Raw genomic sequence first — 27,281 nt, 5'->3', positions numbered from 1 at the left:
ACTTTGCAAAAAGAAACATTTCACAGATTCTTCTATTCTTTTTCCTCTTTCTTTGTCTTTTTTTTTTAAGGGGGAAAACCTAAGTAAAATGGAAGATATCAACGATGATCTAATCTAGCAAAGCAAACAAACCTGCTCCCGTCCTCATTTTCAAAGCAGTTTGCTTGCACTTAACTAGAAGGGAGAGGTGCAATGGGATCCATGTACCAAAAGCCATGGATTGAGCTGGAAGCCAGCTGTAGGACGGGTACAGTCCACTGGCAAAGGGACAGTTCAGGCGTGGTGAATGGGGGTCCTGAGGTCTAACAGCAAAACTGGCCTTGACTCAGCCCATCAGCACATCCCACCACGGCCCTGCATGTCCCCCTTGGCTGTCCCAGTACCTTTGGCTGCTGGTAGTGCTCCATGGCCATGGTGATCACGTTGAGGCCAATCACACCGGTGATGAACAAATCCAGGTAGTGGCTGGTGCACATCTGGTGGATCAGGAGGCGGAAGCGGGAGTAATCCGAATAGTAGGGCTTACACTGTGCTTCTGCAGCGGGGAGGAGGAGAGCGGAGAGGCACGTCAAGTCATTTCTCTGCGTCTTTCTGAAGCCAACGCACCCTCACTTTCCAACTCCAGAGATGATAAATTCTAGACCGATTACAGCAGCATGCTGCCTTTTTTACTTCCTTCTTTTCTTGCTGCCATGTCACCATTTCTTATACACAGCAGGGCTCCTGTCATCTTACATCCATTAAATATCTTCAGTGGGACATGCGCTATACTCAGCCTTGTGGCATCAGGGATGAGGTGAGCTGGTGCTGCTAAAGAACACTTTTCTCTATAGGGAAACTTAAGTTAAACCTAAATTAAAACAACAATTTTTGCTTCTGCTATAGTAAAAGTCCCCAAAGTATCTGAAAACCCAATTAGCGGCCAGATGCTGGGGATAGATTTTACTAACAATGCCTTAAAAACACGGGCCATTGAGTTGGCGGTGGTCTTTGAAAGGGAAGGAGCTCAGGCATATTATGTTCTTTCCAGTAAACTATAAAGAGAAGAAAATTAAACACTTTGGCTGTCAAAGCCCTGAAAAATGGTCCATAAAAATACCAAGGAAAGTTGATCAGTCAGCCCTAGTGATCAGAAAATAACGATTCTCCACTTAGACAAGATTATCAAAGTACATATTTCACTGTTCAATTCATTCCCATGTTTGGCTGCCTCGGGGATGACACATGCTCTTTAGACCCCGAATGTTCCTAGAGATAAACTCATTTACTCACCTAATCTCTAATGAGGAAATGCCAAGGCTGAGTATATAATTCAGTACAATTTTCAAGGAGGCATTATAATGCAGATTGAAGTGGAAAGGACTGTCTTGAATATGTCGAGTATAATATTACTTTCATAATTAGATGATCAACTGGTTGTGAAAATTATTGAGCTGTAAGAATTACATGGTTGATATTTGGTGCTGCTGAACAAATGTACATTTTGATACATTATTTCAAGAAAAAAAGTTGGGCAGGATAAAGCCAGGAAGCACAAGTTTGGGTTGCCCTCGGGGAAAACTAATTTTAGAAGATTAAATTTTGCCTGGAAATAGAGTTCACTTTGTCAATAGCCAATGACATTGCAATTGAACCCATAGATTTAATGGTTTCATGTGCTCCCTGCTCCATAACAGGATCCTGAAAAATAGTTTTGTTTTTCCATAGAGACAGACCTTTCCCTTCCAGCCCAGGGACCAGAGAGAAAAATCACTCAGCAGTTTTATTCTGTAGGGGTTTGGAAGGCCCAAAATTCTTTTCAGTGTCATCAAATGAAAGGCAGTATTAATATTCACTTTCTGATCTGCAGTGGGCTTTAGGTGATCTGCACCTGAGTGCTAAAGCACAGTATTGATGAAAAGGTCTGTAAAATTAATTTTCATACTGAATCTATTGAGTGCTCATGAAAAAAAAGCAGACTGGTAGCTGCTGACTCACTCATAAGACTTTGTCAGATATCTCAGAATCTGCATAAATCTCCATAAAGTCAAGATATCTCGATCACATTATGCTAAATTATGAGTAGCAAATTAACTAAAATGTTTGAATACAATTAGGTTAGGAATAGGACCTATTTTTATGAACCAACTTATCATTTCAGAAAGAAACACCATCGTAATTGGATCACTTACTTCTTCTGCATTTCTGTATAATTCACATTCAAAAAGAAAAATGTCAGTGTTTCTACCTTTTCCTGCAATGGATTTACTTATGAATAATTACACTGGAATTCAATTTTTTTTCTCAGCTTTGACTGACAGGTAATTCCAAATCCTACAGAATAGCACCGATGTGGTTAGAACAGAGAAAGGATTTAGAAAGAGGTTGTAAATGTCTCCTGTGCAGGGCTCCTGCACCTGGATTAGTCAGTGCATGACCTTATAAGCAGGGTTGCTAATTGTTCAGATATCTGCAAAGGCTTCCCCCTCCCAGCACCCCCTTCTCCCAAGCTTCCTTTCCACCTCTCCCAGCTCATACCCGCAGCTTTCCACAACCAAATGTCCCTGGATGCTGCTTTCGCAGGTGCCCTTGCAGCCTTCCAAAATTACCAGTAGTAAATGTTTCACGCTTCCCCATTAACTTTGTTAAGAGGGGATTTGCCAACCCTGTTTATAAATCATGCCACCATGATTTCCCGGTCTCCCCATGCCGGCCATGCATCTCAGTGCAGTTCGGATGCTACCGCGGGATGACCCACACACGGGCTGACATGCTGCCCGAGGACCAGGGCTAAACCCCCCACTGTGCCTAGGTGGGCAGGGGACTTTCTGAACAGATAAACCACTTTTTAGCATTGTAAAACCACCATTTTTTTAACCCAACCTGTGCAGTTCTGCAAAGAATTTGGGTACAGCTCCGACGTAGTTATGCCGGTGCAAAGCCCGTGCCCCCTAACACACAGTGGCATTCTTAGTTATTGCAATAAAGAGCTGAACAATACCAACATCTTGGGAAATACAGACATCTGTTAAACTCCGGGTGGTGAACTTCACAACTAACACAACACCACATTACTGTACTGTTACAATACACTGTGTCAAGAACAACAAGAGCTCTGGGTTAGTCTCGGTTATTACTGGAAAGGTTAACGTGGCTTCCCGGCACACATGGTGTTAAAGAAAGGAGGAGGAGAGCAAACCAACAAAGAATTGGCAGAATGAGAAAAGATGGGGAAATACAGCAAAAGCCCACTACGAGACATCAGGCTGGTAAACAGGGTGTAAATCAAGCTGCTTCACAGTGGCTGGAGGCCAGGGGAGAGGGAGAAGTGGGTCAAATCTGGAGATCATTACACAGGATAAACTTAGCTCAGACAGCGGATCCTGAGCAATCTCTTCTTAACGAAAAGGATGTTGCAGCTGTTTGGGAGCTGGCCTGGGTTAGTCCCACCTGCCCCTCCATCCTGGATGATGGTGGTCCAAGGGGACTGACTGTGCTGGGAAGGGGAGCAGTGCCTGGCACGGAGGACACTTGGCTTTAGCTCATCATTTCTCTGAGTTCTCAACTCAGATTGTTTCCCAAGCTGTGTTCAACTCTTGGCATCATCCTGCAGGATTACTGATGCCCTTGATGAGGGTTGGGAGTCAGAGCATGGCAGCCCCAGCCTATGTCATGGGGTACCCAAACTCATCATAAGTCCTCTCCTGCCCTTTAGGAAAGGAAATGACCATTGCTGTTGCAGGATATAAACATTTCCCATTCCTAATTCCTGTCTAACTTCTCCCAGGCCGGGTGCCCCCGGGGTTCAGTGATCCCAGCCTGGGTTTGAGGCATTAAACCCCATGCTGCTGTTTGTCTGATGGCTGTGGGATGTCACCTGTGAAATGACACCAGTGCCCAGCAGAGCAACACCACAGGCACCCTTGTTTCTCCCGGGCAGTGCCTCTGCCAGCTCCCAGAGTATCCCAGGGCTTGGCCATCTCTGCCAGCACAGCAAGAAGTGGGACTGGGGCCACTTTCTTCCCGTTAACTGCATTTTCTTGGGGGGAATCAGGCTGGGCATGCAGCTCCAAAATATCTCTGGGTAGCGTCTGCCTCCCAATATAGCCCTGTCAAGAGAGAAATTGCCACTTTCCCTGAGGTGGCTTCGAGCCGGAGGTGTGTGGGCACAGGAAATTGGAATTCACGAGAGTGGGACAATTCCATTACTGTCTCCTTCAGCTTCTTCCTTCTCCTATAATAAGGGAATTAACCACTTTGCAGGTCTGAGTATATCTGGAGGACAGCAGCAAACCAGGGAGCAATGAGCCCGTGACGCAGCTGGATTTACAAACTGTATCAAGAATATTATTAGGTTAAAAAGTAGTTTGCACTGAAGGAACTTTTTTAGATTTAAACACAGAGTTTTACTTGGCTTTTATTGTACTGAATGGATTTATTAAAAAAAAAAAAGCGAAATGGAAAATGATAAATTATTTCCACTGAGAAGATTCCGGTTGTGATAGAATGTAGACTTGGAGGGGGGAAAAAAGGAAAAAATTAAATTATAAAATATCTCACTAAGTACCAGGCAGCAGCAGCACACGCACACACACACACACGCACACACACAATTCCATTTTGTCTTTATAGAAAGAGAAGAGAAGCCTCTGGAAGTGCAGAGATGTGGGGAAGCTTTGAGTCACAACTCCAGATTCCTCACTGAACCGCAGGAGGTTCGGCTACAGCACCTGGGACTGATTCCCTAAATTCCCAACAGTCAGGTTCAAATATAAAACCTTTCTGTTCCCTCACTCTGGTGCCTGAGGAGCGGCATGGCACATTCACTACCACTGGATCCAAAGAAAAGACAACAAAAGGAAACACAAAGCACAGACCTGACAATTGTACGTTTTAAAGGCGAACTCTAAGAGTCTTTCTGAGCCTGCACGGGATAACAGAGGGGTTTGGAATGAGTTCAGTGCCTTAAAAATAACACAAAATAAGACAGCCTTGATGTAACTCTGTTGGACCAGGAGAGGAGTCACAATCAAATAAAAAGAAGAAAAAATAACCAGAGTCCCAAAGTCGGTGAGAGCCCCCCCTTGCGCTGCCCCCATTTCACAGAGAGGCCAGGAGGCCCAGCAAGAGCAGCAAGAAAGACAGCAAAGAAATAAAAATATCAGGAACGGCAATGGGAAGGAGATTCAGGATTTATTAAAGCATGTTGTGATAACTTCCAACAAGGCCTAGAAATATAAGGTAGAACCTCTGTCTCCTTGAGTTATCTCTGCAGTGAAAGCCAATAGCCCTCACCTTGCAATTTTTATTTAATCAAAACTCCCTGCAATCTGCGAGAGATGGATGGAGCCCTGCTCCCATCGCAAGCAGTGGGAGCTTGTGCACAGGTGAGAGTTTTAATGGCACAATTTTCCTAGCATATTATTTTTGTCGAAAATTACAGCTATATTTGTTTCTATGTTGTCACCTCTTTAATTATTCAGGCTAATATTCTTAAGTTATGAATTAAACAAAATGCTTGCCAGATCAAAGCTTCTCCTAAAAATAAAAAGAGCAAGGGACAGATTTGCAGTCCTGAGCATCGTCCTGGGAAGGGGGGCTGGGAAAGGGAGACATGAGAGAGCGGTGGGTGGGGGGCAGATCAAACCCCAGCAGTGTTCAGCCCAGATGGTCCATCCCCATCAGGACCTGGAAAGGCTTTAAGGTGGCATCTTTATTTCTTTTAATTTACAAGATGCCTCATGGATCGAGCAACTCTCAATCAATACACAGAATTTACAAGCTGAGCAGCACAATGACTAAACTCCGTGTCCATGCTGAGGGTTGGTGTGGGGTTGAGCTCCCCATTAAAACACTGAGGCTCTGCACTATATTGAATTTTACCCTGCTGGAAAAAAATACTGTGCCTCCCTGAAGCACAGTGTTTGCAGAGCAATGAGCAAAGGCTGAAGAAATAAGGAAATATCCTCTCTAAGGACAACTGCCTGCCTTCCAGAGACACGCTTGCAAATTATTCAGGCTCCTAAGCTGGTGGTTGGAAAGCTAAAGTCAACAGAAAGGACCCATTTCACAGTCCAGTCATTATTCTCTAAGGAAAAAAAACTCTAAAAGAACAAATAAACAAAAAAAAAAAAAAGGAGAAAAAAAAAAGTCATGAAAATCTGACAGTGTCTTAATGAAAACCAGGAAAAAAAATAATACCGAATAACATAACATGACTGAAGAGTAAATTAAGGGTTTGAAAGTGTCAGTCTTGAGCTAGGTCTGCAGAGACCTGCAGCTCAGGATGGGATGCGTGTGCCATGAAGTAAGCGAACGAGCTTTGCACCACACACACGGTTTAGTGGGATGCCTCACAGCGCGGTGGCGAGCCGTTAGTGACACAGCACTGCCATTCAATGGGACGAGACGTGCCGGCTTCCCAGTACCTTGCACTGCACTGGCTGAGCTCTCCATTAATACATCATCCAGCATTAGATCTAAAAGAACGAAATGGCATTAATCACCCGGCAGGACACACGGCAAGACTTCCCATCCCCTTCGGAGGTCCCTACGGCTCTCAGGCTCTCCGTTGCCTCTACCAGGATTGTTTCCTTGCGGGATCCTCTCCTTGTGCTTCGTGGAGGGTGGGCTCAGCTACACGTGAAAAAGGAAGTGCTCTTGTGCTTCTGCCACGTGCACAGGTGGAAGCCCAAGAGATCCCTGAGAACCCCCTCATTTGATGATGATGGAGCAGACACTTCTGAAGGACGACCTAGTTCACATTCTGCTGGAACAGCACAACTTACAGCGAGCACCCCTGCACCTGCCCACTTCTCATGAGCTGAGATCTCTTTTCTGGTTTTCCGGTATCTGATTGGATAAATGCATTGGAAGAGTCTACAACCAAAAATGACCATGCCACCAGTCAGATGTCTATGTCGGTCCATATCTGGCATCCACAGTTTGGTTTGGGCATCCGAGGTCACACAGGAAGCCCAGCTGAAAGGAACCCCCATGCAGTTGCTGGCACAATCACAGCCTTAGTCTTGGTATCATCTGCAAGTTCCCACTGTGCAGAATGAAGTTAAGCAATGACATCTGTTGCCTCCGAGGGCAAAGCTGGACACGGTCAATTAAAACCAACGTTTCACCAAATGCGAATTGGGAAAACTGTTCTAAAGCGATTTGGAGGACTTCATACTTTGCTCTTGAAAGGTTTTTATGGCAATTGAATACTCAGCAATATTTGATCCTCAGTAAAATAGCTGTTTATTGCCTCTTTAATTAGGCATTTCATAGCACTGAATGAATAACTGTATCTCCAAGGATGGTTTGTGATTCCTTCCCGCTGGGAAATTGCCCAGGCTTACGTCTTTTTTCCATCTAGTTCCTCTAGTCTTATAAATAAAGTCATTAATAATAACTAAACATTTATTTTTCTTCTACAGAAATGTCTACTTTCCAAAACTGCAACTTTAAATAGGGATCTTTCTATCCAGCCTTTAAAAACCTTTTCTAACTCATCAGCCTGAAGCTAAGTTTGGGAACTTTGACTAATGGAAAGAGCTTTCTAGGCATTTTCTTGATGGGGAAAAAATCCCAACCAATTAAAAAAAGGGCTCTTTTCCATCTGTATCCTTCTTAACTGAGAACTGTCTAATGTGTCCTCCACCACTCTTGAGGGAAGCCTCCATCTTTCCACTGACCAGTGAGGAAGCCAGGCTCTCACCATAAACCCAAGTTTGATGTCCACAGGCTGTGTGACACATCCTAGTGGTTACAAAACCTGTGAAGCTCATGGGACTGAAGGATGTGACCAAAGGAAATTGCTGGATAAGTGCTGAACTGAGAGAGGCCAAGGCAGCGCTGTGGTACGTGGTTGCATGATTAAGCCTGTCACAGCTACTGAACACCTCTTAGGCTACTAAAAAATAAAACAGACTTAATATTACCAGCTTTGGGAACAAGCACCTGATCAGGCAGCCTCTTAAACAGTACTGAAGTCTGTCAAAGATAGAGAAGAGATGTGAAAGGGGACAGGGAGAGAGCAGCAGGCGGATTGACCAGGAAGGGAAAATGCGAGGCCACGAACACAAAGGGCAATGGAGGAAGTTCAGTCAGAAGAGAGAGCATGCAAGAAAAAGAGCACCTCCGACCTGTGGCCTCTGGCTAACTTATTTCCTACTTGAATAACTACATTAAAACAAAAAGAGACTAAGAGACAAGTGTCAGGTTGGAGACTTTTGGCAGAGTGGAGGTCTTTCCTCCTTTCACCTGTAGAGCCTCCTCTATGCAGGGCTGCACGTTCCACGTCCAGTTCAGAGTTGGGTTCAATTTGCACCAGTGCTATTTTGTCTAGTTAGTTACTCTCCTCATCTGTTTTTTTTTTTCTAATCTGTATTTCTCAAGCAAATGCATTGATATGTTTCTCTAAGGAGTTTTAAAGCATTACTAGAATGAGATGGCTCCATTATTTTATTACACTCTTGAATAGCAGTGGTGCTACTGTGCCAATAAATAAACCTGCTTGATAAATGGGACAGGTAACATCACTGTGGCATTACAAGGCTGTAATAAACCAAATAGTGAATCCAGTTATCAGCAACAGTGCTCATGACTCAGAAGATTTATGGTGCCATCCAGCACTGCTGATCTTTGCAGTTGTCACTATTTGTGTAACACTGAGCTCTGCTATCCAAGAAGCTCCAGGTGTGATTATTATTATATTTTAATTTAAATAACCTCCAAAGGAAAGGTCATTGCAAATCATGCAGCCATTAAAAAGGCTTCCATGGCTCCTTGCTCAGCCTAAAACGACACTATTTCCTTCATGCAAATTTTATAGCTGGACATGCTTTTGGGAGAAGAATGATCACCAGACACGAGGCAGGGAGGGGAGGGAGGAGGGGATTGTGTGGAAGGTCAAGCAGGACTCAGAAAGATGTGGAAAGACTACCGACCAGCCATCTGTTTCTCCTTACTCCTTCTCTTTTTCTCCAGCCGGCGCAGCCTCTTCTCCTCCCGCCTCTTGGCTTCTTCTTCCTCCTGGTGCTGCCGACACTTGTGGAAATTCTCCACCACAACCCCCACGAACATGTTGAGGACGAAGAAGGCCACGATCAGCAAGAAGGAAATGAAGTAGAGGAGCATCCATGGGTTGTAGTTCATGACTGGCTGCAAAGTGGAAGAAGGCAAATTTCAAATGAAACTCAAAAAAAAGAACGGGAGCAAATCGATACAACTGTGCCACCCGCAGAACCCGTGGGTGCCCCTTTCAGGCAGCTCAGGGTGCTCTGCTCTTCCCAAAAATTAGAGACTTCTGAGACATTTTAACCAAACGCTCCCAAAATACAAAGTGTGTCGAGGACAGAAGCACCACCTCTGTTCTGCAGCATCCTTTGCAGCTATTGTGAGTCCCTCACTGAAAGCCTGTACCTACACAAAGCATTTATTTTCTCCTGAAATGATGAAATGGCTTAAAAAGTCAAACCACTCTTTGATAAGTGCAGTTCTCCTAACATGAGTTACACCAGTTGTGTTGCAAAATCTGTAGGGAAAAGGTTGACTACAAATCCAGACTTTTCACTGGACTCCTTGTCACGTACCAGAACTTGGATTAAACGCCTCCCTCGATCCTACCCCTGTAACCCCACTTGACCGTGGAAGCCAACAGTACTTGGCAAAACAAGAGCTGAAATGTGTGACCTTTGACAAGTCATTTCTTCCAGCTCTGCTAGAGCCCATACCTGCTGGTCGACTCCCACAGCATCCAAGCCATCGTACATGATATCCACCCACCCATCCTTGGAGGCCAGAACAAAGAGAGACATCAGGGCCTAGAAATGCACGGAAAAAAAAGTTAGGCACAGTTGCAGTAAAGCTCTTTTACTTGTAACATCTTACTCCTCTTTGCCCTTTCCTGCCTAGGATTGTCATTACCTGTCTGATAATGGGACACTTTGATGACCAAGATTTCTCTTGACAGCAAAAACCTATCAATGCCAGCAGCCAGTTCAGCAATGGGCGGTAATTCGGAAACCACAGTGCTGAAGACAAAAGCAGCTTCATTTCCACCCTCCAGGTCTCTACTGATCCTGACTAATTAGTCCTTACCATGCTGCTAAAATAAGGCTGCGTTGCAGAGATGGTTGAAAATGTCCAGCTCTATTAGACAAGCCCTTCTGCAAGATATATTTGGTTTGTTATGTAGCAGTGAAGCAATTAAGTACTCCACGAAGCCACATGTGCTTGTTCTGTTCCGAAAAGAAGTGTATGCCTGCTTGGAAACACTGCCTTTGGGATTTACAGGGACAGAATGCTGTGTATGTGAACTGAATATTTACTGCGACTGGCAGTGCCCTGTAAGAAAATCCCATGGGATAATAATGCACAGGTTTAAAGCCAAGGAGGTAAAGGAGCAAAGAAGCAGATTACCGTTCTATTAATACCTGGCCGAGATTATCAAAATTATACTTGTGCCGGACCCATTTGTAGCTTGCTTCTGTACAATCCGATTTGTTTGTGATGTTTCTGGTGTCCTCCCCCTGGCAGACAAAAAACTTGCCTTTGAAAAGCTGGAAAACATTCAAAGAAGAGAGGAAATGTCAGGGTTCAGTCCACAGGATTTCTCCACAGATGATGGGCATTTCTCTGGGGTTCTCCACACAGCCCACGCCAGCCAGAGCTGTTAAGGGAACTGGCCTCATTCATGCAGGTTATTAAGAATGAGCAGCCTGTATAATATGCACTTAATGAGCAAATGCATGATTTCACATCATTTAGGACACCCACCTCATGCATTAGGTTGTCTGGTTCAGTGATCTGAGACTGGCCTAAAGGCCTTTGCTTCTGGGTTGCCAGCTCAAGTGTAGCCCCAACTAATAGCCCAGACCAGCTAATGGCTTGTTACCACCCGTGGAACAATTCCGGTGACGCTCAGCTCAGCTAATGACAAATGAAGTGTAACAGGGGCCCTGTGCCAGCAGAGCAGAAGTGGCACTGAAAAGGCCCAGTGAGGAACTAAGCTCTGCTCTTAGAGGTCACCAGGGAACACTTCAGAGAGGAGATGAGCCCCTGAGGGTGACGTCGGGCTCTTGTTGAATCAAGACTTCTGCCAGTCCCGCTCCACTCTCTGATCCTGGATGCTGTGCTCCAGCTGTCATAAGGCTCTGCCGTCCTTGCAGGGGTCACTGAAAATATTCCTTGTGCAGAGCTTAAGGAGCCAAGCCCAATCTGTGCTGGGTATCTGATCCTGAGCTTATTTCCTTTGGTTTAAGCCAGGAAAGACACAACTCCTGGGGAGTCAGCTCCTGATTTATACCTGCACAAGGAACAGGAGCCTCCACATGCCTAATTCTAGACCTGGTGCTTCCTGTGCTCAGAACAGAGAGTGGCAGGGGATGATTACTGCTTCAGACAGGGTGATTGATGCTAGCAGGATAGATGGTATCAAAGCCCAGGAGACAGCCAACAAATCTAGTTTTATTTGCTGACAGAAGCTATTGACATTACTGTTGGGGGGTGGAGGGGAAATGGCAACCTGCTCTCCAGGCTCCTTAAAACACCACCTGGGTATACAGAGAAGAGACACTGATGGGGTTTGATCTGTTTTTCTAGACAAATATCAGTAGAAATAATAGCGAACAAGATAAACCCACGCATTACTCCATGGGTTTCCTTCTGAAATCAACAGCAGAAGGATGGTCTCTAGGCATGCAAAATTAATCACCGCTCAACGCAATCATAAAACCTCTGGATGCAAGAAGAGAAGTATTCCCTGATCTTTCCATGGAGAAACACTATCCGTGGTAAGGCAGACTGGGGAGATATAGTCTTCACAGAGAAAAGTTTTAATTAAGCAGGAAGGTAAACAACTGTTTTTAACATAGTATCTGTAAATATAACTTCTCCAGGAGCTGGGCTGCAATGCCACTCAGATGGGAGCAGTAACAGGGCTACTGACAGGGTTTGGAAATACAAAGCACAGCATCCAAAAATGCTGATCCCCGTCAGTGCTTCACGATTTAGCAATTCCAAAAGGAAAAGACCCAGTGTTTCCTACTGGACTTGTTATATCCACCTATTTCTTGTGTCTGATTAATGACTATTCACCTGTGGGCAGCTCTACAACCAAAACAGTCTTGCTAAGAGGACACACTGTTATAAACACCAATGTCTGGATTTTAATAGCGTTAAAAACCTCTAGTTTGATCCCCAGCTTATATTTAAATGGAAAAACTATCTGTAACTTTGAGATATCATCTTTTTATAGAAAACAGCTACGGCCTCATCTTACACCTAATTAGACATAAATATTAACTGCAAATTTTGCATTCTGAATACAGGATCACTCTTGCTTGTATCTACCACCGAAGCACATCAATAGTCATGACAATTTAACATAAGACTGCAAGTCACCAGGGAAAGCACTGCAATTAGCAGGGAGGAAATTCAAAGAGCATACTGCAAGTTTTGTTGTTTGGCATAAATTTTCCCATGTCTGAGTCTTATATTGTTTTACGGGATGTGCTTAGCTTTATGAATCTGTTTAGTAAAATGGATGGATGCTGTTACACTGTGCCAAGCCAATCTAGCTGCTGAGGTGGTTATGGATGGCATGATTTTCTTCTCTGTTTATTTTCAATGCTGTATTTATTATTTAAACAGTATATTAGTGTAAAATATTACATAAGACACCTTTCCAAAACAAAGCCAAACAGAGTTGCTTTCCAAAGCTGGCTGTGACAGATCAGATAAACTTCAGAAAGAAGTAAGTGTTATGTCAGAATATTTATATGAAGCAATCTCTTCTTCCCAGGTAATGAGAAACCAATTGCATTGGAAACTGCCACTTTTCCCCCGGGTTCCTGCACTCCTGGGACTGAGGATATTGCCAGCAGAGCAGGCAGGAAAAAGACTCAGAAATCTCTATCTCTGCAAGCTTTCAGTTACACAAACTGTCAGAATCTGAATGAATCTCCAGGGCAAGGTCTCTCTGGAGTTTACAAGCCAACAGTTTCAGCTTTGAGTTTGTATTTCCCCATTGGTTTATAACTAGAAGAAAAGTGGAGAGGAAATTGTAGAATCACAGAATGAGTTGGGTTGGAAGGGGTCTTTAAAGGTCATCTAGTCCAGCCCTCTGCAATGAGCAGACACTCAGTCCAACTGACCTCAGTTTCAGTTCAGAAAGACTTATACTGTGCCCACTGGTACAGATATCCAGATGTGGGGGCATCTGGGGGTCATTATGCTTTCAGGTTGGGTGCTGAGGCTCACAGGGGACTCACCTGAACTCCCAGGATCCCAAAGATTATGAAAAAGGCACAGCAGATGACCACAATGTTTCCAATGGGCTTCAAGGATGACATGAGAGTCTCCACCACCAGCTTCAGTCCTTGGGCTCGACTAATGACTCTGTAGGGACAAGTAAGCACAAAAGCTGTTAGTCCTGTTCCTGCCCAGTTCTGCCTCCTATCAAGCTAGAATAGGGAGAACACAGCACTATGAATTTTTTTTTAGAATGACAAATAACTCAAAAATCATGATGGAAAAAGCAGTTCTGGAAGACTGACCTGTGATATCATGGAAGTGTTGGAGGGAAAAGGTCTCTGCCTACACACACACAGCTTTGCATAAATGAAGAGCAGAAGGAGGAGAACACGTATAAGGAGCCAGGCCAGAAAATTCAGCTCTTTTGTTTGGGCCATCCACAGACACAGACTTTTATGCTTGTAGCCTGTCCAAGACTGCAAAGAGAGGGCCTCCTAGTGTCCCTTTCTGCATAGATTTAGGCAAGGCTCTTGATTTCCCTGTCTCAGTCTGTGAAATGGAGCACCACTCTTACACATCTGTCTGCACATCTGTAGTGATTACAGAATCATAGAATGGTTTGAGCTGGAAGTGACATTTAAAGGCCATCTAGTCCAACCCCCTGCAATGAGCAGGGACACCTTCCACTAGATCAAGTTGCTCAGAGCCCTGTTCAGCCTGACCTTGAATATTTCCAGGAATGGGGCATCTACCATGTCTCTGGGGGATGCTATGCCAGTGTTCCACCACTTTCATCTTAAAAAAACCAACCTGTATATGTCCTTATAGTGCTGCTGTGTACAGAGACCTGAGCTACCCCCAGACCATCAATCTCTGCCTTATACCCACTGTACAGCCTCAGCTATGAACCAGAGCTGTCCTCAAGGTGAAACTTCACTGACAGGACCACAAGCATCTAACCTAATTTCTGTAGCTCCTCTCTGGCTGGTGTCACACAGAATTTCATAACAGAAGATTAGATCATATCGGAAGGTTGGGGAAGAATAATGTGGACTTCATGACTGAAGCAGGTGGAGAAAGAAAAAAGCAGAAACCGTACTATACTCTCAAGGACAACGTTGCAATGAAAGGACAAGTCTTGTGTGATTTAGAGAAGCCATCTCACCACGCTGGGAAAGATGAATGAGGTATTCAGACTAACCGACCTGAAGGTGGGGACCAAGAAAGGCACCTGAAGAGGTTACATGCCTCCTTCCTCTTGATGCCAACTGGAATTAAGCATTTCAATAGCGCTGTAAATCAATTTGTACTGATGCCATAGAAACTGTGCTTTCCTGAGGCAGAAGTGGCTGTTTGCTGTGGAAGTCAGGGGAGGGAAGTGCCTGTGTGCTTTTGGGTGCTGGCTGGTGACTCCTTTGAACACTTGGCACTCAAACATGCCACAAACTCCCTCACCTTCTTGTTTCTGCCTGGGTCTCACTTGCCATGGGAATCCTCTCACCACTTCTCCCACTTCTCCCCAAGTCTGGCTCCATCACCTGAAGCACAGTTGGAGTTTTGTTGCCTGGACAGGATCCAAGTGGTCCTTCTCTCCCCACTTCCCGGGCGTGGTGCTCCCAGCAGAGGTCCCCATGGGCACATCCACATGCCCGGCATGGGTGACCTCAGCTGGGACCACAGCCAACCTGCATCAGCCCTCTCTTGCCCCAGAGCCTGCAGGTTGAGCAAACTGCAGTGCTCAGTGCACAGGCACCAGCTCTTACCAAAACTGTTGGCTTTAAACGGTATCCTGAAAAGCTAAAACTTATTTTTCTTTTTTTCTGGTTAAATATTTACTCAAAATGTCAAGGGTAACTCATCAGTTACCATTTTAAGAAAGAAACAGATGGTGGTATTTTTATCCACTTCCTCACCAGCGAAACACAAAGAGCAGATGCTGCTATTCCTCATGCTGGGCATCTCTGCCAGGTAAGTGCTGTGGCTCTCTATTTTGGACAACCTCAGCTTTCCTGATGTTCAGATCTGGATGTTTTAGGGAATGAGCTGGAGGGTGGGGTGGTTGTTGCTGCCACATTGTACCTGCACCAGGGCTGAGAGCCGAGGTGAGACCAACAAGCAGAGGAGCTGCAGAGCAGCAGGTCAGTGTGCTCGACTCAACGAGCTGGTTAATGCAGCCCAAGGGGCCGTGTCTGAGTGCACACAGCAAGCCTTGGGCTGGACAGACTGAGGCTGAACCTCAGATGGACTAAAGACCTCGCCACCCCTCACACAGTCCTGGGTGAAATACTTCAGCTGCCAAACTACAGATAGGAAACTGAGGGAGAGGACTGCAGGACTTGTTCTCAGAGGTACACAACCAAATTCCAATGATTTCAATGGGAATTAGGTACTTCGGAGCCTTTAGTGATGCTGGCTTATGTATTCTGTCCACTGTCACATAGGATGGAACAGAGGTTGAGTTCTCTAAACTGAAGGTCTATGTCTAAACTACTGGAGCATCCTTAAATTTTGGGGAACAAGTAAGAAATTTAGCCTCCAGAGTTTAAAGTTGATAATTTTCTCTACCACTTATTAAGAAATGCTGTTCTAGAAATAATAAAGTGATTTCCCCTGTGAGATACTATTTGGTATCCAGCTGAGAGAGAGAAAATAGCAGGTTACTTGTCTGACTTTGCAAAGTCGTGTGTGTTGAGAAAAAAAGGGCTGAAAAACTGCAGCTTTTGGCTTCTTTCAGTGTTTTGATCAACCAGGGAATTCCTCAAATGAGAATGCATTAGGGTAGAAGCTGCCACCAGTTTAGCTCCATGCCAGTGCTGTTTTCAGCCCTTCAGGGAAAAAAGACTTTGAAAAGATTTTGAAAAATAATAGTTCTTACTAATGGAAACCTTCAGACCTTGGAGAGACTAAGAGCCTGATCCAACATCAGGGCAAGTCTGTACAAAGACTCCTGCCACTCTCCTGAGAGTCTGATAACTCCCTAAGAGGTGCCAATGAAATTCTCAGTTTTTCCAGATGATTAGCACCACGTCCAATATGTCAGCACACAGCATCCCCACACCTCATCAGTTCTGCCCAAGGTCCTGCTGATATCAGGCTTGTAAACTCCTATTATCTGACCCCCACTCCTGCAATTGATCGCTGAAGGATGCGGCTGATTCGGAGCCCTCCGGTTGTGCCAGAGTCATAGGCCTGCTGAGGTTCCACCCAGCACAATTCCAGTCTGCATTAGGCATATGACAAATGGGGAAATTAAAATGACACCTTCTTTTTCCTTTTCGGTGTGAATAAATGTTAATCCCCCAAGTTCCCCCTGGTTTTGCTGGTCTCAGCATTCCCAGTGCTGTTAAACCTCTGGTGTGAGATGCTCCAAACCCACCACCAGCCTCATCCCAGCTGGATCCGTTACCAAAGTTAAGCCTGCTAGCCTGATCAGAGCACTCAGAAGAAGAAGTAGCACTTAGATGAAGCAACAGATCAATGATAATGAAGACCTCCCTCCACAGACAAAAAAAAAATTAGCAAAGGTTATAATATGATGGATAGAAGAGAGTCTATGAAATGACTATTTGATACCATGATGGTATGAAAAGTGAATAATTTATCTCTCTGCTTTGGGAGTCAAAGCCCAGGCTCCGTAGAGAGTAAAACAGCACTGACATCCACCCACATTAAATCTGAATACATTTTCAATTTTGACTTCTCTTGTATCTTAAGCTACAACACTTGATCCCAACAACAGCAGGTTGAATGCATTAGGAAGGAATGTTATTGTATAAGCAATCCCTTTATTGGCTGAAACATCAGAGGGTCATGGAAACATCTTTAAATGTCACTCCTTTGTGAATTTATTTTTGGAATTCTGGTCATAAAGCTGGGCTCGAATCCTCATGGATTCAATTTGGAGGCTGATAATCAATCATGCAATCAAAACCCCGTGATTGGCACACAGGCCAGTTTTTTTAATGCCTGGGCTCGTGTGCTGTGTAAAGCAATGGGGTTTTTCCATGGGAGAAAATCAGAGACAGAATGAGAGAGGTCTTTTGCAAGAATCCCCCTTCCAGACCGTCAAGTGGGAAAGCCAAAGCAGACACGATGAGGGCTGTCCCTGCTCTCCAGTTGAGTGTGACACACACAGCCGTGGCTTGGCTTCTCACCGAGGGTGTCCTCACTGCAGCCCTGTCCCTGAGTGCCCCCAGAAAGGGAGGTCAGAAGGAGAGGGGTTTGCTCCTCTGTGGTGGGAGTGGAGCCCTGGCTTTGGTCTTTGCCCTGAGTCTTCTCAGAAAAGAAAAACATTGGCTTGGCCTCCACCCAGACACGGGGACTGGAGCCACGGTGTGCAGAGACCTCAGGTCACCTGTCCCAGCTGTCATCCCATGTTGATGCAGCTGCACATCCCAGGCAGTGACGGTGAGATCCCCGAGCCAGTCGCCGCAGCCCGCGGCAAAGGCAGAGCGGGCAGCCGTGGGCAGAGGCGGGCTCAGGGCAGCCCAGATGTGCAGCACAGAGGCAGATGGGTTTCCACATGAGGAGATTTATGACTTACTGAAAAGCCCCCAGTTTGATGGCTGCTTTTTCATTTCCTACAAATCTAATTACAGGGAGACAGAACTGATTCTGAACATATTTAGGGAATGGGCTTGTTGCTGTCTTTTTTACGTTTCCTTTGTAGTAGAAAGCAGCGTGTTGGCTGAAAACATTCACATACTCTCTTGAGAAAACATATCAAATGCCAACAGGAATGGAATAGCAATGGGAGAGCCTAATCCTGAACATGCTCCAGATGGCAGGTCTTCCTCCTGCCTGCAGTTACTGAGTGGATTATTCACCATAACTGCAGATTTTTCACGCACATAGGTGCCTACAGAGAAAGGCTTCAGTTAAAAAAGGCCCAAGTCCCGGCCAGGCAGACCTATAGATCTATAAAGAAGCATACAGGGCTTTTACCAGGTCAGACAGGTCAGACTACAACAGGGCTCAGCACAACCCAAATGTCTTCCTCGAGATCCGATTTAACCAGGAAACATCAAAAGAGAAGCTTGCATTCCACATGGACATAGGAAATCAATCCTTCTTTTACCCAGAGCTAAACAGATTATTTTATAGGTTTTCTTAACAAAGGTCAAAAAGCAGCCAAAGCAGAAGAGCAGAACAGAGCACATCTACTCAACCATATCTACTCGACTGGGCAGAAACTACCCCAGAAACAGCAGCTGACTTGAGATACCAGAGGACACATGAAGAGAGAAAAGTCAGAATTGGAGTCACATATGAAGACAGTCTACTCACATGGTGAGGGAGCTGAATCACCTCAATGGTGCTAGATAAAAATGATTAAAAACATCTCACGCCCTCAAACTCACCAAGCACAACACACACAGTCCAATTGAACAGAATGTCTTTTATAGCTGTCGAGAACATTTGAAAGATATACATATAGGCATGGCCATTGTTATTTAGACTTATTATTCACATGGGAATAGTAAAAACAACATCTTCTATCTGAAGCAGGCTCCTATTTTTCTGTCCTGAAAGACGAAATCCTGACTGAAAGCGAACCTTTTATGAAGGAAGCAGCAGTAAGATATGACAGGCACACAAAGATGCTTTGAGCAGGAAGGTTTATTAGCTGCTGCATAACAAGAGCAGCAACAATGGTATTAAAGAGGGACTGCATTTAGCATGGAGAGAAACCTTCATGCCTTGGGGTACAGGTCACAAACAGATGCCTGTTTGGAAGAGGCTGGTCCTTGGGCAGATTCTTATCAGAGGGGAGCTTGCCCCTGGAGCATGGAATACTGCCTGCTAGCAGAGATGGGGGACCAACTTAGCAGGACAATGGCTTTCATCCTGTCTGGGCCATTTTCAAAATAAATGTCTCTGTAAAATTAATGGGGAGCTGGGGAAAAAAGCCTTCTTTGCATTCTAGGTTAAGCAACAGTTGAGTTGCTGCTTCCTTAAAAATGATCTGCCACCTGCTACTAATTTCCTTCTTTGTTACAAAAGGCATCGACTGCCTGAAGGAAAGGGGGAGAAGAAGCTGTTAAGCTGCACTTTACACAGAGCAAATGAGAACACAAATAGCAGGGGATGTGTGTTTTAATGAGCAAAGGAGGCATTGATCAGTTTACTATTGCACTTGGGGCTGGTCCCAACACACAGCGAGACCCGGAGCTCCTTGAGGGTCCGCAGGACCTGCAGGCACTCATTGTCTGCGGAGCCGCGGGAGGCTGGAATAACACCAGTGACAGACGCTGTGCCCTTGTCTCTCCTGCCCCTTCCCTTGCACAAATGCTCAGCCCCCCTCTTTGGCACACACATCCTGCACTCTCTGAGCTCTTCCTCAGCCTCTACTCACCTCAAGGGCCGCAGTGTCCTCAGCAGTCTCAGCACCCGCAGCATCCCCAGGATTTTCGTGCCGCTGTCTGACACCATCGAGACCAGGATGTCGATGACGGAGATGAGAACCAGCACCCCATCCAGCACGTTCCAGCTGCTCTTCAAGTAGGCTTTCTCCCCAAAACACAAGCCTAGTGCCACCACCTGCCCGGACACCAAGTTGCAACAAATTATGAGTATCACATGCAATATGTTTGTTCCACTTAGCAACCTGCTGAGAATGCGTTATTTACAGATACAAGTCTGTGAGTCCATTTGCTTCCCAGTACAGAAGCCTAATTAGCCAAACCAGCAAAGTGTTCTATTGAAAGAATTATGAAAATACCGCTGCAGAAACATCCCAGGTTGTCCCTTAGAGCTGATGTACTTTTAATGCAGATAAAACTACCTGCACAAAACTGCTCTTAAAACGTTCAGCTCTGGCACAAAAAAAATTTGATCACATTTTATTCCTATAGACTGCAGGGGAGAAGGTTCAGAGTGGCTGACCCGAAGCAATCATGTACAAGCTTTGCAAATAAAGAAACTAGAGAAACTTTCCAAAGAAAGAGCAATTGTTCAGCGAGATGATTATGAATTACACAAGAGAGATTTACAGCAATGGGTTTCTGAGCCTCCTGCCTCAAATCCAGCAAAGTGCTTCAACGTGCTTAAGTCTCTCCCTCCTCAGGAAAGCACACAGAGGCTTAGGTTGTTGAGGACAACTGGTTGTTGAAGACAATGGGACTTACATGCATGGTTGAAGTTAAGCATGTGCTCCAAGAGCTTTGCTGAATAGGGAAGGATTGCTGAATTGAAGGATCCCATTGCTCATATAATGGTGTAAATCAAGAGGAACTTCAGTGAAATTGTTCTGATGTAAAACGTGCTCAGAATAAGGCATGTGGTGGGTATTTGAATATGATTCAGATGAGGAAAATATACACCTCACTCACAGCTGGTAGACCTAGGGGTTTTGTGACTCCACCATAATAAAAGATCGCTAATATAATGCAGGCACACTTATCTCCAAATTCATTTACCTTAACTGTCATCTCAGTCAGGAAGATGACTGTAAAGATGTAGTTGGAGAGTGTTAGGAAAATCCGTTCCTATGAAAAAGAAAATGAGAGACAGTATTTTATAGCCTGCTCTCTGCAGCTGTACATCTCCCCATGCATATTTAGGCAGTTGATAACTGTTCTCCAGCTTCTGTGCTGAAACAAGCCTCGGACTGTTTGCTCGCAAAGAGATAAAAATCCAAATATTTAGACAATAACACTTCTCATGGTTCAGCCCTGCCAGTACCCAGCTCTGTGTCAGCACCATGGACAGGGACAGCCGCCGGCACCCGCCTCCAAAATCCCCCTATTTGCCCCCAATTCCAACCTCCCCTGCAATAACAGGGAGATATTTCCCCCTTGAAACATGCTTGACAAATCTCTACCTGCCCCTCACCTGCAGACGTCACTGCACAGTGTAAATATCACTGAGCTCCCAATTCTCCCAGAAATTAAGTCAATATTAGAGTGGCTGAGCTGTGAGGCAGCAGGACCCGTGGGATGCAGAAGTGCAGCTGGCCTGAGTTGTCACAGCTCCAGCGAAGCCAGAAAAGCTCTGGGGCTTTATGCCAGCTGAGATCTGCCCCCAAAAGGTTGATTCTCTTGCCCAAAGCCGCGGGTTAGACCTGGCGTGAAGCCCAACAGCCACATCTCCCAGTCCCCTGTGCTATCCACCAGACCATGCCATCCTCACTGCCACTGCTCTGCAATTGCAGCTAGTGATTACAGATGAGACCATGGACTGGTTCCCTATCTGTAGTTAGCAGAAACCTATCTTTTTAATGATGATCATTAAATAAATTACACTTTTCCCTAATCCCTGAACCACCTCTGATTGCCTATACTGAGAAATGGACAGCAGAAGATGGAGGCTGGAGGAAAGATGATGTGTATGCATGTATGCATACAACTGAACTGGCCCCAGTTCTGATAATAACAATTTTGGATTTATTTCTGCTGCTCCCTACAGAGTGGTCCCATAAGAGATGCAGATCTCTCACTGAAAATGAGATGCAATTTAACCAAGACAAAACACCTTGGCAACTCTCTCTCTTGCCATATCATGATTTACTGAAAGTGACTCAGGAACCACACAGCAGCTTGTTTCCATAGCAGGTCCATAATTAATTAGGTCCTAGACCTGCACTGTGATTGTATGAGCTGTGATAGGAAACATCTCTGGCCGTCAGCTGACTGCCACACAAAAGACTGCTATAGAGGGGCAGGCAGTGGGCAGGAGGGAGAGAGTAGGGACCTGCTTGTGGAGCTGGAGATAAAACAGCAATAGCGTGGAGGAGAGACTGAGGATATTGCATCCCTCCCTGGCAAGCGCGTGGCTATTTCGAAGGATAATCTCCCCGGCCCATGTCGTGCACTCTGCAGTGGGGAGCGCGTGCTGGGTAGCAACAGAATCCCCTGTTCTGATAAGCCAGCTGAAACTGGGACAGGGAAAGAGAACTCGCTTGAAGCAGTTAGAAAATCCACAGCTCAGGGAAGCAAAGAACAATTATTTTAAACAACTCAACCTAAACTAACTCTCTCGGCTTCCAGATGAGAGCTCCATCAGCACAGGCAGGGCCCGTGCACTCCTCCTGGCTCCTCTGCCCCACTGCTCAGCATCCCCATTCTCCTCTGCTGCTCCCAGACCATGGTCCAGCTCAGTTCAGCCCTGGACTCGTTTTGGTTCTCTTGGTTATAACCTGATGGTGATTAAGCTCACACCAGTCCCTGTCTCCTTTCCTCTCTGCACTCTCCCAATGCCAGTGGACATCACAGCTCCTCCTCCTCTCCTGTATGAAGTATTGGGTTTGGGTGCTACAGCTCTTTGCTGTGGACTCCTCTGACTTACACGTCACCCCATTCCCTTCATCCTTGTGTAACTACAGCTCCTTTCAGAGCCAGCCTTGCTGACTTGTGACTCTCGGAGGTCACAGCAAGGGGCTCCAAAGAAACATTTGGGATTTAAAGGGACATTCTCAGGGTTGCCCATTTGGGGAGCAGCAGGGTGACTTCCCCTGCTAGATTGGCTGGCAGGGAGCCCTGCCCTCTTCCTGCAGCTGTGAGTTGATGCACCTTGACTGCATGGTAACTGAAAGAAAAAATGGATTTAGGGGAGGGACTGCTGGGCAAACTGTTACAGTAAGGAGGACTACTAGGGAATGCTTAAAATAGGCACAGAGCAGCCAAGACTCCAGTTTTGAGGTCTTAGTTGAAGATCCACAAAAATGAACAGCCTGACACGCCTACATCAACAAACCAGGATTCTTTACAATTGTGATATGAGCAGTCTTGTGCGATACACCAGCAAGAGCCCAGCGCATCTCAGCCCCAATCTATGCTAAAATAAAAGAGTAATAGGATGATTCTGCCCCTCTGATTGATGCATGTTGGTCTGTGAGGGTCTGGTTTCAGGGATCCTTACGTAGCGTACTAAAACAAAGCGGTTCAGGGAGTTGGCATTACAGTGCCTGTATCAATTCAGTTTTTCTGGTGTCACAACAAAGCTGATACACAAAGGGGAGAGAAGAGTATGAAATGAACAGTTTCCCCCATTCCCTTCGCACCACACATACGTGCCCGTGGGGAACAGATGGAAGAAGCGAACATTGTGTTGAGACAGGAAAAGTGTTTGAAGGTTTCTCAGAGAAGGAAACTGAGACAGATGTCATGCTATGTCATGTGTTAAAACCTTGATCATAATTCCAGAAATGGGATATTGGATACATTGCAGGCCATAAGCTCTGCTCTTGTGCTTTGAAATGAGGCTAGGTAGGCACCAGTACAGTTGCTGTAACTAATTCAAAGGATACACAGGAGGTGTTGGAAGCTTCCCATTTTAAAAAGAGGAAGAAAGTGAGACCGAGTGCACAGCAGCGGGGTCCAAACCATGGGTGTTTGCTCCACGAGGAGCACAGGAAAACCTTAACCTCAGAAACTCACGGCACTGTGAGGCTCAATTTTGGGCCGTTCCATGGCAATGGTAATGCAGTTCAGGAAAATGATCACCAAGACGACATGATCAAACATCTTGTGAGTGATGATTTTATTGCACATCAGACGGAATCTGCCGAGAAAGAAAGAGAAAAAAAAAAGAAGAGTAGACACAGACCAGCTATTAATGCTCGACTGGCTGGGGAGACACGCAGCAGCTCGATGCACGGCAGGGGAATCGGGTGCTCCGTTTGCAAAGCAGATGAGCTCCAATCTCCCAATCCCCTCCCGGGCAGAGCTGGATGCTGCAGGCAGATAGGGGTGGGAACAGAAAAGGATCCGAGCTGCAGAATTGGGCCACAAGTTTCAAGCCCTGGTAATGTTCGTAGAGGAGTTTGGCTCACTTGGAATGGAGCAGCTGCTCCCACAACTCAGACACACAGCCAGGTTTGGATTCAGCCCCCTACCTGGGCTCCCAGTGCTCAGGTTTAGCTTAAATAAAGGCTCCCAGTGAGCCCGTGAGGGTTGAGTGCACACAGAACAAAGGGACAGAAGCTATTTATTGTGACAGATGGCTGTACACTGACCCAGGATTTATAATACCGTATTACATTTCCCAAAGTCTGTTTCTGAAAATCTCTCTAATCTTTGTATGAATGAACCTGAACACCATCCAGGGCCCTCTGGCTCGAGCATGGGGAACCCTCACTGCGTGTGGGTGCATGTCCAGAGGAGCGCGTGGGGGAGCACGGAGCACAGACGGCCCCGGCACGGCCAGGCTTTGGGAAGGGCAGAACCGGGAGCCTGCAGGCAAGGAGAGGGGCTTCTCTGGGAGAGGGAGGAAGGGAAGTGGGAGGACAGAGAATTCCAGCAGAGAGGCAGGTTGGGGAGGTCAAGGACTGCCCCTTGCTGTGGTACAGGTTGTGTGGCAGGGGCATATTCAGACATTTCTGCTTAATGAAGCACCTCTCCCCCCACTGCAAACTCCCCACGCTCTGTCAAGTGACAAACTTGCAGAATGCTGGCATCACTGTCACAGCAAAGGATGAACCTGATGAAGCTGCAGCCATGCCCTGGGCTATGGTTTTCAACTGGATACTCCTATGCCAGGGCCCTCTGCAGCCAGCAGCTATTTATTGTCTCACCCTTACCTCACGCTGGGGCAGGGGAAGGGCTGGAAGTTTTGTGGACTGACATAAAGAGACCCATCTGGGACAGATGGGCAGATGAGCCACTGTAACAAGGGCATCCGTGCCCAGCATGCCACCACTGCCCAAGAGCCCTGCCTTACCTGGAGTGAGGGGCGAAGATGTAGATGGACCAGGAGTCTCTCTCTTTGCAGCAGGTGGGGAGCCGTGCCCGTATCCAGGCCTTCATACGGTCCCTTTTGCTCTAGGAGGAAAATATACAGACCAGGAGGAAAACACAGAACTGTTAAAACAATAAACCCCCAAAACTTCCAAGTGAAGGACTCGGGGCAGTTTTTCACTAAACACATATCTCCAAGTGCTCAGTAAAGCTGAAATAAAATGATCTCCCCAAAAAAACCCCGCTGGGCAGGGGAAGGAGCTCTGGCAGCCAGATGAGGGCTGTGCCAGCCCCCCGAGCTCACAGTTCAGTCTTGCTTCTTCCTCCACACACAGTAACTGTGTCTGGCACATGGTTATCCAAGAGGACAAACATGATAAATAAAACCCTTGCCCAAAGGACTGATAACCCGCTCTGATCAGCCTCAGTCCCTCCAGATACTCATCAGATGCTTGCCTGAACCTTCTAAAGTTTTTTTGTAGTATTTTTGTGTGTTTTTTTAGTTGTTTGGGGTTTTTTAAAAGAATATAGCCTGCTTATGTCAGAGGTTATAAGAGGAGCAAGGGATGGATTCCTGCTGCTGGCTGGGGCAAGCCCTGTGTCCGTGCACTTCTGGAAAGCTAAAGAAATCATTTGAGACCTGAGTTTTGGTCCAGGAACACAATGGCAAGCATCTGCCTCTCATTCAGCATGAACAGATTAGATGTGAGATTATAAAGCCAGAAGGGAACATCGTGGCCAGCCTGACCTGCATGAACATGGGCCATCCAATTCCCACAAATTAATTCCTACTTGAAACCACGGCACATCCTCAGCCACGCATACTTATGCTATAGACTGTCTGCAAGGTTGTTTCAGGTCAGGAGGGCAGACTGCAAAAGCCTTAGCCAAAAAGTCAACTGAAGACATCAAAAAGTGGACGCTGAGGGGAAGACTCATCCCAGCTGCAACAGCCTGTAACTTGGGTTTATCACCTTCTCATTTACAGGTCTCTGAGGGAAAGTCAGGATCTTTAATCCCACTGACATTGCAGCATTAGCACCCTGTGCACGGACAACACCTAAAAGCCAAGTCAACATCCTTCCCACCCCACCGGGGCTTTCCCAGCTCTTCCACATGGAAGCACCAGAAGACAAATGCACAGATTGGTGTGTGCAATGTCACCTCAGCGCTTTGCATTTGCAGATAAATAAAAACCAATCCTTGCTCTTTCATTACCCGCATTTCTCTGCTACCACCTGGGCTTGGATGGGCAGACCTGGGAATGTGCCTGCACGGGCTCTTTGAAGCTTCTTCTATAGATGTTCAGGGCCATGAGGATGTAGAGGGGTGTGAAGGACAGTGCAGGAATCACCACTCACACCCCAGGAACACCCACACTCTGGGACTGAGGCACTTTCATTTATTTCATCTTGGAAAAACAGGGAGGGGGGGATTCATTTGGATCCAAACTGTTCACACTTGGAGTAGTCTGGATTGTAAAAACAGGATTTGTTAGGGTAATTGAGTGGAGTGGAGCAAGCACTTTCTGTTCCTATAGGCAACCAGCCAAGGGTCTCATTAGTGATGGGGAATAACTAGTGTGGTGTCTGTTTTAATCAAAGCCCTCAGTGACAACCTGAACCCTTCAGAAAACAAAAATCATCTTGGGAAAATAAGAAGAAAAGTTTGAATAACAAACAAACAAAAAAAGCAAAATCTGTTTACCCTGTTCCTCCAGCCATCCATCCTTCCCTCCACTTCTACACACACACAGACCACGCCACCACACACCAGTGGGGTTTTGGTTGTCTTGGATGTTCTCACATCCTTTTTCCAGCTGCAGGCAAGGAGTCAGAACTGCTCCCTTCTCTCTAAACTGTATTTAATAGAGCATGCATCCTTGGGGTTGTGTTATCCCTTCAAGCAGCCTAGTTAGTTTAATTATCCATAGATTTAACAAAGGTAAATAAATGGATAAAAATTGGGTGTCTGCTCAAAGTTGTGTTGAGAACAGTGATTGCTACCCCAGCCTCTGGACACGGAGTAATAGATGCAACTTGGTCCAGTTCATTTTGTGAGCTGGAAGGTTTCCAGAAGTATCTCTTATTCAAAGCAGTTCTGGTATTTATCAAGGGGATTTGTAGTGAATGGTAATGCGTCAGCAGCACAGAATGCTTCTTTATATTCCTTTTGTCCAATTTTAATGCCAAAGATATTTTGGGGTTTGGCTAATTGTTGCAGCTCGCAGTTCATGGGCTAAATCAGATAACAAAGGCAAAAAGTGATCTTCCATCATGTCTCTCTATTCAGTGGGTTAGATTAAGGGCAAGCACTGGGGCTCGGCGGGGCCGCAGCCCGGCTGCTCTGTGCGGGGCCAAGTACATCCCCAGAAAT

At 45.8% G+C, this 27,281-nt stretch overlaps 1 protein-coding gene across 19 annotated transcripts in view; it reads right to left on the bottom strand.

Moving 5' to 3' along the window:
- The window catches only part of CACNA1G (calcium voltage-gated channel subunit alpha1 G), a 145,871-nt gene that overhangs the window by 25,434 nt on the left and 93,156 nt on the right, over window positions 1-27,281 (bottom strand). For 10 of the 19 annotated variants that reach the window (XM_027691374.1, XM_027691388.1, XM_027691389.1 and 7 more), the window contains 10 exons: window positions 24,889-24,989; window positions 23,607-23,730; window positions 20,649-20,717; window positions 19,586-19,770; window positions 13,248-13,374; window positions 10,410-10,535; window positions 9,708-9,797; window positions 8,922-9,135; window positions 6,408-6,458; window positions 384-535 (listed from right to left, as the gene is read on the bottom strand). In XM_027691374.1, the coding sequence (XP_027547175.1) occupies window positions 384-535; window positions 6,408-6,458; window positions 8,922-9,135; window positions 9,708-9,797; window positions 10,410-10,535; window positions 13,248-13,374; window positions 19,586-19,770; window positions 20,649-20,717; window positions 23,607-23,730; window positions 24,889-24,989 (1,239 nt within the window). The remainder of the gene's footprint in view (window positions 1-383; window positions 536-6,407; window positions 6,459-8,921; window positions 9,136-9,707; window positions 9,798-10,409; window positions 10,536-13,247; window positions 13,375-19,585; window positions 19,771-20,648; window positions 20,718-23,606; window positions 23,731-24,888; window positions 24,990-27,281) is intronic. The other 9 variants (XM_027691375.1, XM_027691377.1, XM_027691385.1 and 6 more) reach the window with 3 other exon arrangements.

Source organism: Neopelma chrysocephalum, unplaced genomic scaffold (assembly GCF_003984885.1).
Source record: "Neopelma chrysocephalum unplaced genomic scaffold, ASM398488v2 Primary Assembly neopelma1_84, whole genome shotgun sequence".
Lineage (NCBI taxonomy): Eukaryota > Metazoa > Chordata > Aves > Passeriformes > Pipridae > Neopelma > Neopelma chrysocephalum.
This window is presented reverse-complemented; position numbering and strand designations above follow the sequence as displayed.